The 18,799-nt window shown below is 30.1% G+C and overlaps 1 protein-coding gene across 1 annotated transcript; it reads left to right on the forward strand.

Annotated features, from left to right (window-relative positions):
* The first annotated feature begins 7,896 nt into the window (after window positions 1–7,896).
* Osi16 (DUF1676 domain-containing protein Osi16) lies at window positions 7,897–11,090 on the forward strand. The gene is made up of 3 exons (XM_065505988.1): window positions 7,897–8,272; window positions 10,498–10,716; window positions 10,777–11,090. Exons 1-3 carry the CDS (start codon window positions 7,897–7,899, stop codon window positions 11,088–11,090), a joined length of 909 nt encoding a protein of 302 aa, XP_065362060.1.
* Window positions 11,091–18,799: the final 7,709 nt, after the last annotated feature.

The following is an 18,799-nucleotide window of genomic DNA, read 5'->3' on the forward strand; positions in this document are numbered from 1 at the left end:
AATTTACGACAATCAAATTTATATAAAATGAAGCAATCATGTGACTGCAGAGAATTTGATTGGGACAATTTCTTTATTGGGCCCCAATTCAGCACAATAAAAATTGTATTAAATTGGTTCATTGCGGCAATCGTGTGATCCTACCTTAAGGGTTCAAATTTCCAAAAGGTACCAAATTCATATTTGTAATTTTTTGATAAGTAATGAACACGATTTAAAATTTATTTATTGGTTTAAAAGATACAAAGGGAGCCAAAAAAGTACCAAAAACCAGTTTTTACCCGTTTTCTTCCCTAAAAGGTTCGAAAAAGTACCAAACACCTGTCAGCTTTTTTTTTAGTTTTAAAGATATAAGTTTACCGAATTTACTACTCGTTTTAACGATTTTTTGCCCCCTAAAAGGTCGAATTTCCAAAAACCCCTTCTTAGTCAATTATTTTGGGGAGGAATGAACCTACAGTTAAAATTTCATGCTTCAGTGGTTTGGGCTGTGCGTGATGTTACTCTTTTATACACTCAAACAAAATATAATTGTGCATGTTTAATGTAACCATTTCAACATTTTTACAAGTTTTTTTAGTAATATTATAGTTACAGTAACTATTTTTATAATTGTGATAACAATAATATGGTTAATTTACGATTCACATGATTGTACCAACCATATATAAGTATATGTTTGTGACAACCATTTATATAACCTTTTCCCATCTATTTGGCAACATACGGATTCCGCTCCAAAAGAATTACTCATTTTTGAGGCCAACAACCAATCAAGTCAATTTTTTTGTTCCAAAGTGAGAGAGTGTCCTGCATCGATCGAAACAAATAGTAGTCGGACGGGGTACGGTCTGGACTATAAAGCGGGTGAGGCAAAACTTCCCAAACACTTCGTTCTAAATAGTTTTTAACAGGTATTGTAACATGTGGTTGATAGGAATATTACGGTTTCATGTCTGGCCGCATAATCTCGGCAATTTTTCGGCTAATTCTCGCTTCAAACGAATCAGTCAGCAGGTCATAATAGACAGTAAGTATGGTTCATGGCGCCATGGATATTTAGATTTGGTATCATTTCGACTGGTTGGCAAAGCATCACATACTATATCTTATACTTCAGGTTATCGTAGTGGATCCATTTTTCATCGCAAGTAATGATTTTGTGCAATGATAGCGTTCAAACAACCACTTCTGAACCGAAAAATCTCGCACGTTGAAACCGATTGAACACATATTTGGTGAGCAATCGGTTTGCTTCATCGGTTTTCAAAATGTCAAACCATTCTGAAATTAATTCACAATAGTCATAGATATTTTCTATTTAAAACGTACCATATATGTGATAGTAATCGTAATCGACCAAATTTGATTGGCGACAAATTCGGTTGCAACAACGAATCTGTTTTCTTGGTATAGTTCTTCAAACATTCCAAAATATATACATATTTACTACGTACAATGATAATAAATTCCAAAAATTTTTAAGTTTATCACTACACAGAGAAAACAGATTCGTGTTCACAACCGAATTTGTCACCAATCGAATTTTTTCGATTACAATTACTATCACATAATTCGATTGAAACGACGGAATTATATGGTATACGCAACCTCGATTGCTGAATTATATAGTACTCACAACTGTTTTAAAAAAGCAATTCGGTGAAAAGGGCTGAAATAATAAGTATTGTGAGCAAATTAGGATGTAAAAATATTTTATTTTTTTCTCAATTTATTTTAGATAAAATACAATATATATATATAGGGGGGATTTCATGTCAAGTGAACCAACTTTTGAAATCGATGTCTTCCGATCGGGATGAAATTTGCACCAAGGTTAGCTCTATTGGATAGTAACTCAGACACAATTTTTCAACAACATCGGTCGAGAACTCTCTGAGTTATAGGGGGTAAAATTTTGACAATTTGGTCAAACAGGGGTTTTTTCTTATCCATGTAACTTCCCAGTATGCAACATTTCGAGTCAGTTCTTTTTATCGAACTTATTTCGAATTAAAATCGAAAATATGAATTTATTATGATGCTCTATCCAATCTACATTTTTTAGAATATCGTATTTTAATATTTTATAGAAATGGTGAATAATGTTCGAGTTTTTTTTTAATGTCAAATTTAATTTTTTCACAAATTGACAAATTCATATACATACATATTATTCTTTTGTCAATTTGTGAGAAAATAAAATTTTATTTATTATCCTATCAATAACATATTCATAAAAATATAGTTTAACACGAAAAATGGATCGAAGACGTCTTAAAAGAAAAGCGCAGCCAATTATTGATGTTGTTTTTGACAATTCGAATCTTCAAAATCAGCAAACATTAGAAATACATATGTGCAGAGTTTATTGCATTTGAAAATGAAAACACATCTAACGCAACATTATTGGATAATAATAAAGGTATTGAATATGCATTATTTCAAGAAGAAATTGCTCGATGGTATAAAGTATACGAAATTGTTCATATATTTAATCGAAATCGAATCATTTTAGAACATTTCTAATACCGAAAAAGGTATAGTATATCGATAAAAATTAGAATCAGAATAATAAACGATTTTCGACTCTTTATCGCTCTGCACTCTACTTAGGAAAACACGCACATTATCGACATTATATCGAAGTCGATATCGATAAAATTTTACGAAAAAATGATTCACTTTCGATATAACTTCGAATCATTTTGCATACTGGGTTATTACCTATTGTTCTTAGCAAAATGTGTTCCAAATAGTATAGATAGCTATTTCTTCGATCTTTCGAAAAAAAATATTTAAAAAAAAAAATAAAAAATTTTTAATATTTTTTTTCCGAAATCAAAAACTTTTTTGACTTTTTTTTAAAATACGCTATTTTTTTTTTTTATTTTTTTTTTCTTAAAATAAAGTTTAGATATTTTCCTTGAACACCTACTTGGTCGCTTAGTGGGATGCGAGTGGGATATCTATCAAAATAAATATTTTGTAACTCAAAACATAAAATTTTTGACTTTTTTTGCAAAATCAAAAACTTTGTTGACTTTTTTTTTCAAAATGGACCCTTTTTTAATCTTTTTTTTTAGGTCAAACAAAAGCTTAGATATTATCCTTGAAGACCCTTTTGGTCGCTTAGTGGGATGCGAGTGGGATATCTATCAAAATAAATATTTTTTAACTCAAGACTTACAATTTTTGACTTTTTTTTTTGCAAATACGATTTTTTTTCCAAATGGGCCCTTTTTTTAAAATTTTTTTTGTAGTCAAAAGAAAGCTTAGGTCCATTCCTTTAAGATATTTTTAGTCCCTTAGTGGGATGCGAGTAGGATATCTATCAAAATAAATATTTTGTAACGCAAGACATACAATTTTTTAATTTTTTTTTGCAAAATCAAAATTTTTTTCCAATATGGGCCCTTTTTTAATTTTTTTTTTTTGCTCAAAAGAAAGCCTAGGTCCATTTCTTTAAGATATTTTTAGTCCCTTAGTGGGATGCGAGTGGGATATCTATCAAAATAAATATTTTGTAACGCAAGACATACAATTTTTTAATTTTTTTTTGCAAAATCGAAATTTTTTTCCAATATGGGACTTTTTTTAAAAAAATTTTTTTGCTCAAAAGAAAGCTTAGGTCTTTTCCTTTAAGACCTATTTTGTCACTTAGGAAGATGTGAGTAGGATATCTATTAAAATAAAAATGTTGTAACTCAAGACATTCAATTATTGACTTTTTTTTTGCAAATTCGAATTTTTTTTCAAAATGGGCCCTTTTTTAAAAATTTTTTTTTAGTCAAAAGAAAGCTTAGGTCCATTCCTTTAAGATATTTTAGGTCCCTTAGTGGGATACGAGTGGGATATCTATCAAAATAAATATTTTGTAACTCAAGATATACAATTTTTGATTTTTTGGCAAAATCAAAAACTTTTTTGACTTTTTTTTAAAATGGGCCCTTTTTGTAATTTTTTTTTTTTGCTATAAAGAAAGCTTAGACCTATTCCTTTAAGATGGTTTTGATCGCTTAGTGGGATGCGAGTGGGATATATATCAAAATAAATGTTTTGTAACTCAAGACATACAATTTTTGTGTTAAAACATTTATTTTGATAGATATCCCACTCGCATCCCACTAAGGGACTAAAAATATCTTAAAGGAATGGACCTAGGCTTTCTTTTGAGCAAAAAAAAAAATTAAAAAAGGGCCCATATTGGAAAAAAATTTTGATTTTGCAAAAAAAAATTAAAAAATTGTATGTCTTGCGTTACAAAATATTTATTTTGATAGATATCCTACTCGCATCCCACTAAGGGACTAAAAATATCTTAAAGGAATGGACCTAAGCTTTCTTTTGACTACAAAAAAAATTTTAAAAAAAGGGCCCATTTGGAAAAAAAATCGTATTTGCAAAAAAAAAAGTCAAAAATTGTAAGTCTTGAGTTAAAAAATATTTATTTTGATAGATATCCCACTCGCATCCCACGAAGCGACCAAAAGGGTCTTCAAGGATAATATCTAAGCTTTTGTTTGACCTAAAAAAAAAGATTAAAAAGGGTCCATTTTGAAAAAAAAAAGTCAACAAAGTTTTTGATTTTGCAAAAAAAGTCAAAAATTTTATGTTTTGAGTTACAAAATATTTATTTTGATAGATATCCCACTCGCATCCCACTAAGCGACCAAGTAGGTGTTCAAGGAAAATATCTAAACTTTATTTTAAGAAAAAAAAAATAAAAAAAAAAATAGCGTATTTTAAAAAAAAGTCAAAAAAGTTTTTGATTTCGGAAAAAAAATATTAAAAATTTTTTATTTTTTTTTTTAAATATTTTTTTTCGAAAGATCGAAGAAATAGCTATCTATACTATTTGGAACACATTTTGCTAAGAACAATAGGTAATAAGTTACATGGATAAGAAAAAACCCCTGTTTGACCAAATTGTCAAAATTTTACCCCCTATAACTCAGAGAGTTCTTGACCGATCTTGTTGAAAAATGGTGTCCGAATTACTATCCAATAGAACTAACATTGGTGCAAATTTCATCCCGATCGGAAGACATCGATTTCAAAAGTTGGTTCACTTGACATGAAATCCCCCATATATGTATAGTAAATACAAAAATCAATGAAATGCATAAACTTGGAGTTTTTGATCATCTTATCCACGTATGTTAACAATAGTTAACCATTTGATAAATTCAGTTTTGCTTGATCTTTAACGGAATATTCGGACTTCATCTACTCTGTAATGCTTTATTATGGCAAATATAGCCATCGATAAGGAATCCAAAGATAAAACTTACTGAGTTTCTACAATCAAGTGCATATTTGAGGACTTATTGATTTTTGTCAACGGAGAACAGCCAGAGAGGATGTAATAAGTGGCTTTTGCTTTTCAAATACTAATATTTTCGGCTGTACCATACATCATAGGTTAAGATAAAGGGTTGCTATTAATTTAAAACACATACAAAGTTATGAACGCGTTATTAATGTAGACACAACATCTTAGGAAAATAATGCATACATACCTTAAAATTATGTAGTTGATCTCATCTTATCTAATTTATCTGCTAACCCCCAGTAACACGAAGTCTGGTTATGTTTTAACTAATAGTTATACTGACAGTTTTCATAGAAAAATAATTTTAACCGTCAGTATAACTATTAGTTAAGGCATAACCAGAATTCGTGTTAACGGGGGTAATATGTATATATTTTAATAATACATAGTAAGATTTGTTTTAATATTTCTCACAAATTGTTTCAATAAAATAACAAAATTTTATTTTATTTATATTATTTGTTTATGAATGTCAAAACAATCTACCGAAAGAAAATTTTCAATCGGTTGAGAACACCGAATTCATAACCAAACATAACGTTTATTACAACTAACATTCGAATGTGGTGCATATAATGCTGAATTAAGTTTGGTTATCATTGCCGAATCACTAAAATATATTTTATTAAAGGCATGAATGGGTTGGAAACACCGAACCTGTTACTTATTTTTAGACTTAGAACCATTATTTAATTTATGCAACTGATTTATGCAACATATTTTTGATTGCGACCACCAATATTTTATTATAAAATGTGAATTGAATGCGGTTACATCTACCGAGTCTATTAAATTTATATTCAATAGATGAAAATTTATTGTGTTAACTAATATTTCAATTGTAGGAATTCTAATTCCATTATAAATATGGTTTTTTAGATACAATTAAAGAAAATCAGTTAATGTTACCAATTTTCAGTAATTTAACTAATATTTTGGTTATAATTAAAAAATATTCATAATTGTAACCATTTTCCAACCAATCTGTATTCTGTGTGTATTTGCTATTGATTGTATTAATTAAAAACCTTTATGCTAGAAACACAAACAAGAGAATAACAAATAATTTAATTTGTAAACAGATTCACCTGATTGCAGCTGCCCTGATAATGAAATATGTAAAACATTAAATTGTGCAAAATTTTATTTTAATTGCTCTGATCGTGACACCCATAAAATCTTGTCTCATAATTTATTTTAATTTTCCAAGGTTATATTTTAAATAATTCTATTGGATGGCTTGGTGCAAGTAAAGGAAAAAAAATAAACTTAAAAATTTGCTGTTTTTATATTTTATATAAATAACAAAATTAGTTTCAAAGCATGTAAGAAAGTATAGCCGGTCAAGCCAGAACATATAATACCCTACACCGTGTATATGAGTATAAACAAATTTATTTCAAATTCTATATGGGAGATATAATAAATTCTGTTGAATTTTATTGGGAACCGAAAATTTTTATGAGATTTATGCTCGTTAAAATGATTTTCAGAAGCGGAACCTCTAAGGGAGCTATGATGGACCGATTGTCACAAAAATGGTGACATGATTTGCATATATATATATATGAAACTATTATTTGTGTTCAATTTTATATGGATACAAAGATATTTCAGAGATTAAAGCTCATTAAGGTTTTTAGATTGGTCCTTATATGAGAGCTTTGGTAAATTTTAGACCGATCGGTACTAATTTTATTAGCTCAAATTAAGCTTATTTAAAACTTGTTTTTGTTAAATTTTTTTTTGGATATCTATATAATTGAGATATTTATGAGATCTTAACTATTTTCAGATATGACAATTGTGAGGGAGCTCACGGAAATAATGGACCGATTCTAACCAAATTCAATAGAAAATATTGTGCCAGTGATCCTGATTGTATTACTTTAAGGTGGGTGTTGGGACACTTCAAACATCAGCACTAACGCAATATAAGCTTTTCCACTATGGTGGTGTAGGATATAGAAATATGTATCTTAAAAAAAACCAGTTCACTAAGTATTTCAAACCCAAAAATATATTAGTAGAGGTCAGTTAACAGCTACCATTGCTTGTTACTTTTCCAGGGAAAGTGACAATGGGGTGGGTCTGTCATACATAAACAAAATAAAATTATGTTTTTACTTTCGTTTGTCACTTACTCCAAATAAATCTTACAATTGAAATATTTTCAAATAAAAGCATAATGTGGTGACGTTTTTTTTTATATTTCATTATTTAAATCATGCTACACTTGAGTGAATTTATGATGGAAACTTTCTTAAAAACAAAGGGGAGACCAGAAGAAAATAAAGAAAAAGAGAGATTCTCCTCTATTGAAACAATTAAAATGAAGAAAAACAAATAAAGAATTTTGACCACAAATATTACCAGCTCATTATGCTGGCCATATATAATTAAGATATTTTTTGTCTTGTTTCGTTTTTGACAATTTCATTCATAGCAACTGAGAGTTGGAGGTATAAAAAGAATTTGACATTAAATAGATTGCATTAGTTTTATTTCTAACTTTTATCTTTACACATTGTCAACATCGTAATTAGCGTTCGTTCATCATCATGCAAACATGGAGGACTTTGGAATATTTATTTTATTTGGCCATATTTTTATTGTACTTTAAGTTAGCAGAGTCAGCTTCCATTGAAACAATGAAATCGTCGTCAACATCTACATCGTCCTCTTCAATGGATATTTTAACAACTACCGAAAGATCACTGACGGATAGTGGAATTTCGCGAAATGTTGAAGGTGGCAGTAAGCTGAAGCGTACTTTGCAAGAATGTAATAATTCCTTTAGTTGGATGTGCTTAAAATTGGAATTTGTCAGACTTTTGGAACGTCTCACCGAACGCGAGGAATTGCGTTTGCTGAATGGCATAAGTGTGATTAAAGATCCGGAGGCAAAGGAGATAAAAACATCAGAATTGATGGCAGGTGAGTTGATGGGAAAGAAGTGTTTTTTTTTGAATTATGGATCATAATTTTTGGCTACCATAAGGCCTAGGAGGATATATCCTCCTACGGTATATCCTAAATACATTAATTTCTGACATCCAAATTTTGTTTTACTAAACAAATAATTGGATACCACTGTCAAAATCTTAACCTGTTCTTCGAATTCTGGTGATAACACCATTATATTGTCCAAATTGACGAACACTTTCTTTCTGAGGAATTGTGGTAGTCCTTAAACTGTAACAGCAGCTCCTGTCTGGATATAATGTGACTCAAGTGAAGTTTTACCTAGGTCTATGTATGTAAAACAAGATAACGAATCTATAACAGTCTCAAATAAGCTCTCAGACTAAATAAGATTGCTTTTCATTTCTTGAAAAAACTAAATCTAGATTGTACACAACTTGTATCAGCTAACATCGTTATCTCTTTAAAAATATTTCTGAAATGCTCTTATCTGATGAAATATTCACACGTACTTTGGAAGCCTGAAGGTTATATCTTTGCACTTTAAGAACCAGTCCTAACGTACAATGGTTTCTATAAACAAAATTCGATATCGTTAGTGTACACCATCGTTAAATGGTCGATGATTCCAATCAAGTCAAGTTCTTTAACTTTGAGTGTTTCCATTGCTATTGGCAGTAATTCAATTTCGGCAAAACATTCCAAGGATTCAACTCGCTAATTCTTTGGATAATGTTTGATATTATCATGTAGCTCACGTGATACAACTATAGAGTGGAACTGATTTACATGGGAATTTTTTATCTCTGTACTTTAAATAAGCTACAAAAAGTCAATGAATCTAGAATGTTACAAAAACACTTAATTTCAGGACATTATTTCAAAATTCAAATGAAGTTGGATCGAAATGCTTATATTTCAGTGTAAATTATAACATAGAAAAGTTTTATTTTCTTGTTAATTGCTGATCTCACCTCTTTGGTTTCTCACCTAGTTTGGTTTCAGTGTCTCCAATTGCTAATTTATTAGCCACTGTATCCATTTGGGCGTAAAAGTATTCCTTCGTATTAACATCTACATAAGTTGTCTTGTGATCTATATATGTGATGTTGTTCTCACCTAGTTTGGTTTCAGTGTCTCCAATTGCTAATTTATTAGCCACTGTATCCATTTGGGCGTAAAAGTATTCCTTCGTATTAACATCTACATAGGATTCCTTGGTATTAATATCTAAAACTATTTTAGTTATTTTGGTTATGAATTCCATGATTGCTTCTCTAACTCGTGTGGACCGAGCTACATGCTCATTCAAGTTGTTCTGATCTATCTATTTTTCATCTTGTTTATGACCTGAATATAAGGATTATACGAAACAAATGCCTTGCAAATGCTGTTCTGAAGAGATAGCGCTTGCAAAGCATGCAAAAATTATTGGAGAAGTCTCATCCTAAATACAATATGACACCATTCGAATCTCCCTCTAGACACGTCAGGGAGAACATACGACCTACCTAGAGAAACCATTAATTTCTAAGCCACGAGAAGCCTCATGGATGTGGTAATTGTAGATCGCCCATATCAAGAAACAGAGAAAAACTAGTGGCGGAAAACAAAATTAGTTCTTGTACATCTGAGATCGGGATGGAACAACAATGTCGATGCTAAGTGGACCCATATACCGTGACGTCCACAACTTATGGCAGCCTGTGGTCAATGTCCCCTTTATTATGAATTAATTCATACAATACATTCCTTTGGGATTATAGAAATAATTTCTTATTGAATTATTAAAATTTTCCTTAATTCAAATCAATGTGAAAATAACTTTAAAAATTGATCGAATGATTAAATGTTCTTCAATTCAAATCATTTAAAAAAAGGCTTAAGTCAATTTTTATTAAAGGTCCATTCAAAGGTGGAATAAATTAATTCAATTATGAATTAATTCAACGTTGAATGAATTCTATTTAAATAAATGCCTTTGACTGAAGCTAAATAACTAGATGTTAGGAATAGATTTATGGAATGAGTGACTGACATTCTTTTAATTCCGAATTCTGATTTTAGTGAATTAAGCTCAAATTTAATTAATTAATTTGAATATCTGATATGAGATTATTGCTTTTGCTCTTAAAGGCTGATTTAATATATTTTTGCAATTTAATAAATTTAAATTTGTCATTTTAAATTTAGAAGCATAAATAGTTTTGTAACTAAATTATTATTCTTCCTTCTAGAGGTTGCCCGCAGTTATCCAAATGATCCAGATGCCCGTTTAAATGGATATATTATCAACAAAGTCAATAATTTCCTGCAAACCCATTACTTGCGTTTCAAACTTATCGATGATCATACTATTGAGGAAGCTCGTGCTCTAGTCGAAACTGGACGTAAAGAAAAATTTGGCAAGAAAGGGGGCATGGAGGCTTTAATAGCGGCCGGCCTAATGATGAAAGGTAAGAATAATTAATAGTACTTTTTAACATATGCAAATTATACTCATTGTATCCTTACAGGCACCCTGATGGCCATGGGTATGGGTGGCATAGCTTTAATAGCAGGCAAAGCTTTAATGACAGCCCTAATGGCCTTAACTCTAGCAGCAGTGGTGGGACTTAAGAGTCTGGCAGGTGGTGGAGGCAAATCACATACATATGAAATTGTTACCAAGCCCATTTACACAGCTAGTCATACACATTCAGTGAGTCATGATGAGGGTGGTCATGGTGGCGGTCATATGGGTCACAGTGGCAGTGGTTATGGTGGTTATGCCAGATCGTTGAATTTAAATTTGCCCAAAAGTCTGAGAGGGAGCTCTAAAGTGAATTGATTTTACAAAAAAAGAGAAATGAGTTGGCTTTCTGTGTCTTTAATATATACGTATTTTAGATTATTTATTTCTAGGTTAAGATTTAATTTATTTATTGTATTAAAAGTTTAATAAAGATAAACAAATACAGCTTTATGAGTTTTTAATTAAAATATGTTAATTGATTTTCACTTAAAAACAGCTAGTGTAAATTGGAAGAAAGGAACAATTAGCTCGAGCATGATGTGACCAGATCAGTGTCCCTTTATTAGTTTAGGCTTATTTAATCTAATCTCGATTTCACAAATTTCTTTTATTTAATTAAATTAAAAGTGTTTATTATTTTATATAAAATCTAGCTATCATTTTTAATTTTGTTTATTAATATTACACATTTTGTTAAATTATAACATTAACCCCCATTAACACGAAGCCTGGTTATGCCTTAACTAATAGTTATACTGCCGGTTAAAATTATTTTTGTATGAAAACTGTCAGTGTAACTATTAGTTAACACATAGCCAGACTTCGTGTTACTGGGGGTAATCATGTTAGATAGATAGTTCTATTAATTTTCTTGATTGTGACACAACAATCGGTGGTTGAAGGACTTAAATTTTTTGAGATTCAAAGAAAGCTTAGGGGTTTTCCTTGAGACCTGGGACCTTTTTTATTTTTTTTTTTGCTCAAAAGCTTAGGTCCATTCCTTTAAAAGGTTTTTGGTCGCTTAGTAGGATTCGAGTAAGATATATGTATATCAAAATAAATGTTTGAAGAAATAGATACCTAAACTATTTGGGACACATTTTGTATTACTATTAGGGATGCCAATCGCGAAATCCAGGAATTTGTGAAAAACAATCCCGGGATTAACAAATCCCGGAAAATTACGAGATTTTTTAATATTTTAGGATGATTTTTGAAGCTCCCAAAATACCCAGAAAGCTAAATTTCAGCATACTTATAATACTAATATAAAACAAGTATGAGTGTTATATTTGGCTGTAGCGAATCTTGTATACCCACCATTAATATGTAGTTTTGGCCTGCTATGGGGACTTGAATCAGTATTTTTGAATGAATGACTTGTATCGAAATTTATGTTAATATCGTTATATACAAATTATTTATTGACAATAAAATATTTTCTGATATAGAGGTTATATTATTATGGACTGGTCCTCACAAAAGTTGTTAGAAAGATTAATTTTCATGTACAACTTGTTTATTCAATTTTATCACGATATTAATTATTATAAGACAAATCTGAAGGGGACTATGTATCGGGACTAGGGTCAAATGTAGCCCGCAATACTTTACAATATAAATTCTAGTACTTAGAACTTATTTTGTGCAAAATTTTATAAGAATTGCCGCATAATCAACATATTTATGACTGCTCAAACAGTATGGGGCTAGGAGAAATCGGACCATTTTCAGTACAAAAACAACCTTATCAACAGGGATTATTTGCGGATAACTTTTGCCAGCTGGCTCCTTTCGTTTGTGCCCTATCGTGTTTTAAACAGACAGACGGACATGTTTTGTTATAAAATAAAACAATACTTTTATAATTTATTTTAAATTTTCAGTTTTGTTATGGATTCCTCACTCTTATAAAGTTCAGAATACGGGTATGAATATGAATAAGAATATGAAATATATTTTGTGTCAAATATATTTTAATTCAATGCATTAGTTTTTGCTTTTTTATATTTTTACTTAGTGTATTAACGAAATACATAAATAGTTTTTAATGTATAACTTGATGTCCGAGGTCCCGAAAAATCCCGGGATTTACATTTCTAAAATCCCGAATCCCGGGATTTGTAAAACTCGGTCCCGTTTTTCATCCCTAATTACTATCCAGTAGTAATAGAATCAAATTGGTGCAAATTTCATACCCATCAGAAGACATCGATTTCAATAGTTGGTTCACTTGACATGAAATCCCCCAAGTAGTTTGATTATTATTGTATGGAGATAGATTATTATCGAATATTGATATAGAATATTAATGTGGCTCCACTATCTGAATCGAATTATTTTTACATTTGGTTTACTGAGAAAGCAGAATATACCCTGAATATATTCAAAAGAGCAAATCGGGATTGTATGATTGAACATATCTCGGAACATATTGGTTACCCATGTTACAGCTATTACTGAAGTTGTCTAGACTAAGACAGCTCTAAAATAGCCTAGACTAAGATAACTTGGTACATGTCTCATTCATGATCAGAACTATCTCAAAGATGTGTCACGTGAACATTTTTTAGGCTACAACAATGGGACTAAATGCTTCAGAGTGTACTCGCTAATTGAGAGCGACTCATGTGTCACAATATAAATTAGTCTTCTGAGTCAAGACCACTGTGGGTTCACTGGTTTTGAAGCAGTGTTCTTCAATTATTTTCCGCACTTTGCCAATAAAACTTTTATTCAGAAATTTATCGTATAATAGGAATTTGTTCTACACTTTTTAAAGTTATGCAAAGTATCGTAGACTACCATATTTTGTTAAACATTTGTAAGGCTATAGTCGTCTTACTAGCCTTCTTATCAGAAAGATGTCTCCGTTCCGTTCACCATTTTGGCAAAAGTAAAGTGTTACCTCTATTGCACTTATTAAATTTCTCAAATTATTGTATATCAACCTTTATTAGAGACCTGATTATACGAGTTACTTTGATTTTCTCCTACATTATTTCATATTTTTCTAAGTGACAAAGTTGTTTTATACAAATTGTGTTGATATAATTCTCATACAGTTTATTTTTATTTTTAATTAAGTATCTGGTATCCCATGTAACATATCATGAAGTCAATAGTCACTTTAGTGTCTATTAGTAACCTATGGTGAAGTCACCTTTTTTTTGTACTGCCCTTTATTTTACCCATCAGAAGCGTTGGCTACTTTCGACCAGATAGATAGGACATGCACGTGTTAAAATAACTAGTCAAGTAGCTGATCAAGTAACCAGTTACAAAGCTAGAAAGGTAACTGACGTTATGTAACCAATATGTGAATCCAATGTGTTGCCTACTTTGGAGCAGCTATTAGATAGTCCCATTGTAATCAAAAAGAGACAATTAACCTCTTACTTAGGACATGACCGTGTTAAAATGACTAGTCACGTGGCTATTGAAGTAACTAGCTCCCACCCTAAATGATGGGTAAAATCACTAGTTCGGTACTGTCTCCTAGAACTGCTGGGAAAATACAAATATTTCATTCAGTTGCTTGTTGTTGTTGCGGATATTTTATATTTTACCCATTCATGCACGCAAATTAAATGTCTCTATTTGGCTACCAATGCTTTAGAGTATAATTTGTAACTACTGGACAGTGTACACGAGAGGGCTAAGACTAGTGAAAGTAGGCTACTGATTCACTGGAGCTACCCCGAAATGTGTTGGTTTGTGTTGCACTGCAATGTGAACAATATTTTCCCAAAAAAAAATAAAAACAATATGTTTTTCTATTTCAATGGTAACAATATTTATTAAAGCAGATAAAACCTCCCCTATTATTATTAAACCCACGGAATCCCTTAACATACAATTCCTTAGAAAAACGGAATTTGGTGACATAGGTGGTATCATAGAAAATATTCATAACAAACATATGGAAAGAATTAAATTATGTAATATAGCATTTTAAAAGCCCATGTGATCATTTTATTAAATGTTTATTTAAAAAAAACCTTTTACTACGCCAACTGTAGCTGAGTTTATTACAACCACAACTACAGGATTACCTGCAACTACAATATCACTACAACCGCAAACAACTCTCACAATTAAGCTTACCACAACTGAAAAACCACCTAAAACACGTACAGCTTCCGCAGAAACTGTCACTCATCCTGCGCATGCTGTTTTATAAAAATAGTTTTCCTTTTAAAACATCCGAAAAATCGTTTCTTATTAAATAAAAATCTATGTACAGTAGAGTGTCCCAAAAATTTTTTTTTGGGAATTTCGGAACGCATACCCTCTAATTTTTTTATATATGGGGGATTTCATGTCAAGTGAACCAACTTTTGAAATCGATGTCTTCCGATCGGGATGAAATTTGCACCAAGGTTAGCTCTATTGGATAGTAACTCAGACACAATTTTTCAACAACATCGGTCGAGAACTCTCTGAGTTATAGGGGGTAAAATTTTGACAATTTGGTCAAACAGGGGTTTTTTCTTATCCATGTAACTTATTACCTATTGTTCTTAGCAAAATGTGTTCCAAATAGTATAGATAGCTATTTCTTCGATCTTTCGAAAAAAAATATTTAAAAAAAAAAATAAAAAATTTTTAATATTTTTTTTCCGAAATCAAAAACTTTTTTGACTTTTTTTTAAAATACGCTATTTTTTTTTATTTTTTTTTTCTTAAAATAAAGTTTAGATATTTTCCTTGAACACCTACTTGGTCGCTTAGTGGGATGCGAGTGGGATATCTATCAAAATAAATATTTTGTAACTCAAAACATAAAATTTTTGACTTTTTTTGCAAAATCAAAAACTTTGTTGACTTTTTTTTTCAAAATGGACCCTTTTTTACTTTTTTTTTTTAGGTCAAACAAAAGCTTAGATATTATCCTTGAAGACCCTTTTGGTCGCTTAGTGGGATGCGAGTGGGATATCTATCAAAATAAATATTTTTTAACTCAAGACTTACAATTTTTGACTTTTTTTTTTGCAAATACGATTTTTTTTCCAAATGGGCCCTTTTTTTAAAATTTTTTTTGTAGTCAAAAGAAAGCTTAGGTCCATTCCTTTAAGATATTTTTAGTCCCTTAGTGGGATGCGAGTAGGATATCTATCAAAATAAATATTTTGTAACGCAAGACATACAATTTTTTAATTTTTTTTTGCAAAATCAAAATTTTTTTCCAATATGGGCCCTTTTTTAATTTTTTTTTTTGCTCAAAAGAAAGCCTAGGTCCATTCCTTTAAGATATTTTTAGTCCCTTAGTGGGATGCGAGTGGGATATCTATCAAAATAAATGTTTTAACACAAAAATTGTATGTCTTGAGTTACAAAACATTTATTTTGATATATATCCCACTCGCATCCCACTAAGCGATCAAAACCATCTTAAAGGAATAGGCCTAAGCTTTCTTTATAGCAAAAAAAAAAAATTACAAAAAGCGCCCATTTTAAAAAAAAGTCAAAAAAGTTTTTGATTTTGCCAAAAAATCAAAAATTGTATATCTTGAGTTACAAAATATTTATTTTGATAGATATCCCACTCGTATCCCACTAAGGGACCTAAAATATCTTAAAGGAATGGACCTAAGCTTTCTTTTGACTAAAAAAAAATTTTTAAAAAAGGGCCCATTTTGAAAAAAAATTCGAATTTGCAAAAAAAAAGTCAATAATTGAATGTCTTGAGTTACAACATTTTTATTTTAATAGATATCCTACTCACATCTTCCTAAGTGACAAAATAGGTCTTAAAGGAAAAGACCTAAGCTTTCTTTTGAGCAAAAAAAATTTTTAAAAAAAAGTCCCATATTGGAAAAAAATTTCGATTTTGCAAAAAAAAATTAAAAAATTGTATGTCTTGCGTTACAAAATATTTATTTTGATAGATATCCCACTCGCATCCCACTAAGGGACTAAAAATATCTTAAAGGAATGGACCTAGGCTTTCTTTTGAGCAAAAAAAAAAAATTAAAAAAGGGCCCATATTGGAAAAAAATTTTGATTTTGCAAAAAAAAATTAAAAAATTGTATGTCTTGCGTTACAAAATATTTATTTTGATAGATATCCTACTCGCATCCCACTAAGGGACTAAAAATATCTTAAAGGAATGGACCTAGGCTTTCTTTTGAGCAAAAAAAAAAATTTTAAAAAAAGGGCCCATTTGGAAAAAAAATCGTATTTGCAAAAAAAAAAGTCAAGAATTGTAAGTCTTGAGTTAAAAAATATTTATTTTGATAGATATCCCACTCGCATCCCACTAAGCGACCAAAAGGGTCTTCAAGGATAATATCTAAGCTTTTGTTTGACCTAAAAAAAAAGATTAAAAAAGGGTCCATTTTGAAAAAAAAAGTCAACAAAGTTTTTGATTTTGCAAAAAAAGTCAAAAATTTTATGTTTTGAGTTACAAAATATTTATTTTGATAGATATCCCACTCGCATCCCACTAAGCGACCAAGTAGGTGTTCAAGGAAAATATCTAAACTTTATTTTAAGAAAAAAAAAAATAAAAAAAAATAGCGTATTTTAAAAAAAAGTCAAAAAAGTTTTTGATTTCGGAAAAAAAATATTAAAAATTTTTTATTTTTTTTTTTAAATATTTTTTTTCGAAAGATCGAAGAAATAGCTATCTATACTATTTGGAACACATTTTGCTAAGAACAATAGGTAATAAGTTACATGGATAAGAAAAAACCCCTGTTTGACCAAATTGTCAAAATTTTACCCCCTATAACTCAGAGAGTTCTCGACCGATGTTGTTGAAAAATTGTGTCTGAGTTACTATCCAATAGAGCTAACCTTGGTGCAAATTTCATCCCGATCGGAAGACATCGATTTCAAAAGTTGGTTCACTTGACATGAAATCCCCCATATATAAAACTATAGTTAAATATGAAATTTTGTCTTTCTATCATGATTGCAACCCGTGCCGACTTGCGAATTAGTATTGTGGTGCATTTACAAGGGGAAAAATGCAATTTTTTCAGTTTTTGTAAAAATTTTGTCATTAAATTATTATTTTTGCAATTTAATTTAAAAGAATCGATATGTGTACGTAATTGTCGTTCTAATAAGACATAAAACACAAAAATTGGATAAAAAATGTTAAAGTTATTAAAAAATCGCCAGGCCATTAACGTATCTCAGGCCACTAGAACAAGAAACGTGTGAACAAAATTAACATATTTTGAGAAATATTAAAATAAGAGCTTCATTTTTGTGCTGTTATTATAAATACTAGACATACTTTTCTTGAGTTTCATCAAAATTAGACCAAAAATATATAACATTTCGCTATTTTTCCTTGAGAAATTCCAAATATTGAAAAATTTGACCTTTGACCTTCTCGATTTAAGGGTTGGCGTTTTCCGATTTTAGTAAAACTTTCAGACTATATTTAAAATTACATGGACTATAATATTCTGAATAGCTTTTACTTAAAAATCATAACAGTAAGGAAATTCGGCTCATTCGCCAAAATATGGCCAAAAAATTAGTTTTTCTCGAAAATCGCAAAATTTAAATCGCAGGTACGGAAAAACTATAGCATTTTTATTCCCTATTGTGTTGACAATAAATCCCCAAGTGATGATCAAAAAATTCTGAAATTTGTTTAACAAAATTTTTAAAAATTTGAAATTGGAGTTTTGAAACTGCCGTTAAAAAAATATTTTTTTTTGGTCATACATCTTAATAGGTTAACGGTATCCTACGAAGACAAAAACTCATATACAAGTAAATATGTATATATTTTAAGTAAAAATAGCTCTTATTTTAATATATCTCAAAATATGTTAATTTTGTTCACACGTTTCTTGTTCTAGTGGCCTGAGACACGTTAATGGCCTGGCGATTTTTTAATAATTCTTTTAAATTAAATTGCAAAAGTAATAATTTAATGGCAAAATTTTAACAAAAACTGAAAAAATTGCATTTTTTTCCCCTTGTAAATGCACCACAAAACTAAATCGCAAGTCGGCACGCGTTGCAATCATGATATAAAGACAAAATTTCATATTTA

This window comes from Calliphora vicina, chromosome 1 (assembly GCF_958450345.1).
Source record: "Calliphora vicina chromosome 1, idCalVici1.1, whole genome shotgun sequence".
Lineage (NCBI taxonomy): Eukaryota > Metazoa > Arthropoda > Insecta > Diptera > Calliphoridae > Calliphora > Calliphora vicina.

Coding starts and splice junctions, on each gene's coding strand:
- Osi16 (XM_065505988.1), top strand. CDS start 7,897: ATGCAAACATGGAGGACTTTGGAATATTTATTTTATTTGGCCATATTT. Junction 8,273..10,497: donor AACATCAGAATTGATGGCAG/GTGAGTTGATGG, acceptor TCTTCCTTCTAG/AGGTTGCCCGCAGTTATCCA. Junction 10,717..10,776: donor GGCCGGCCTAATGATGAAAG/GTAAGAATAATT, acceptor GTATCCTTACAG/GCACCCTGATGGCCATGGGT.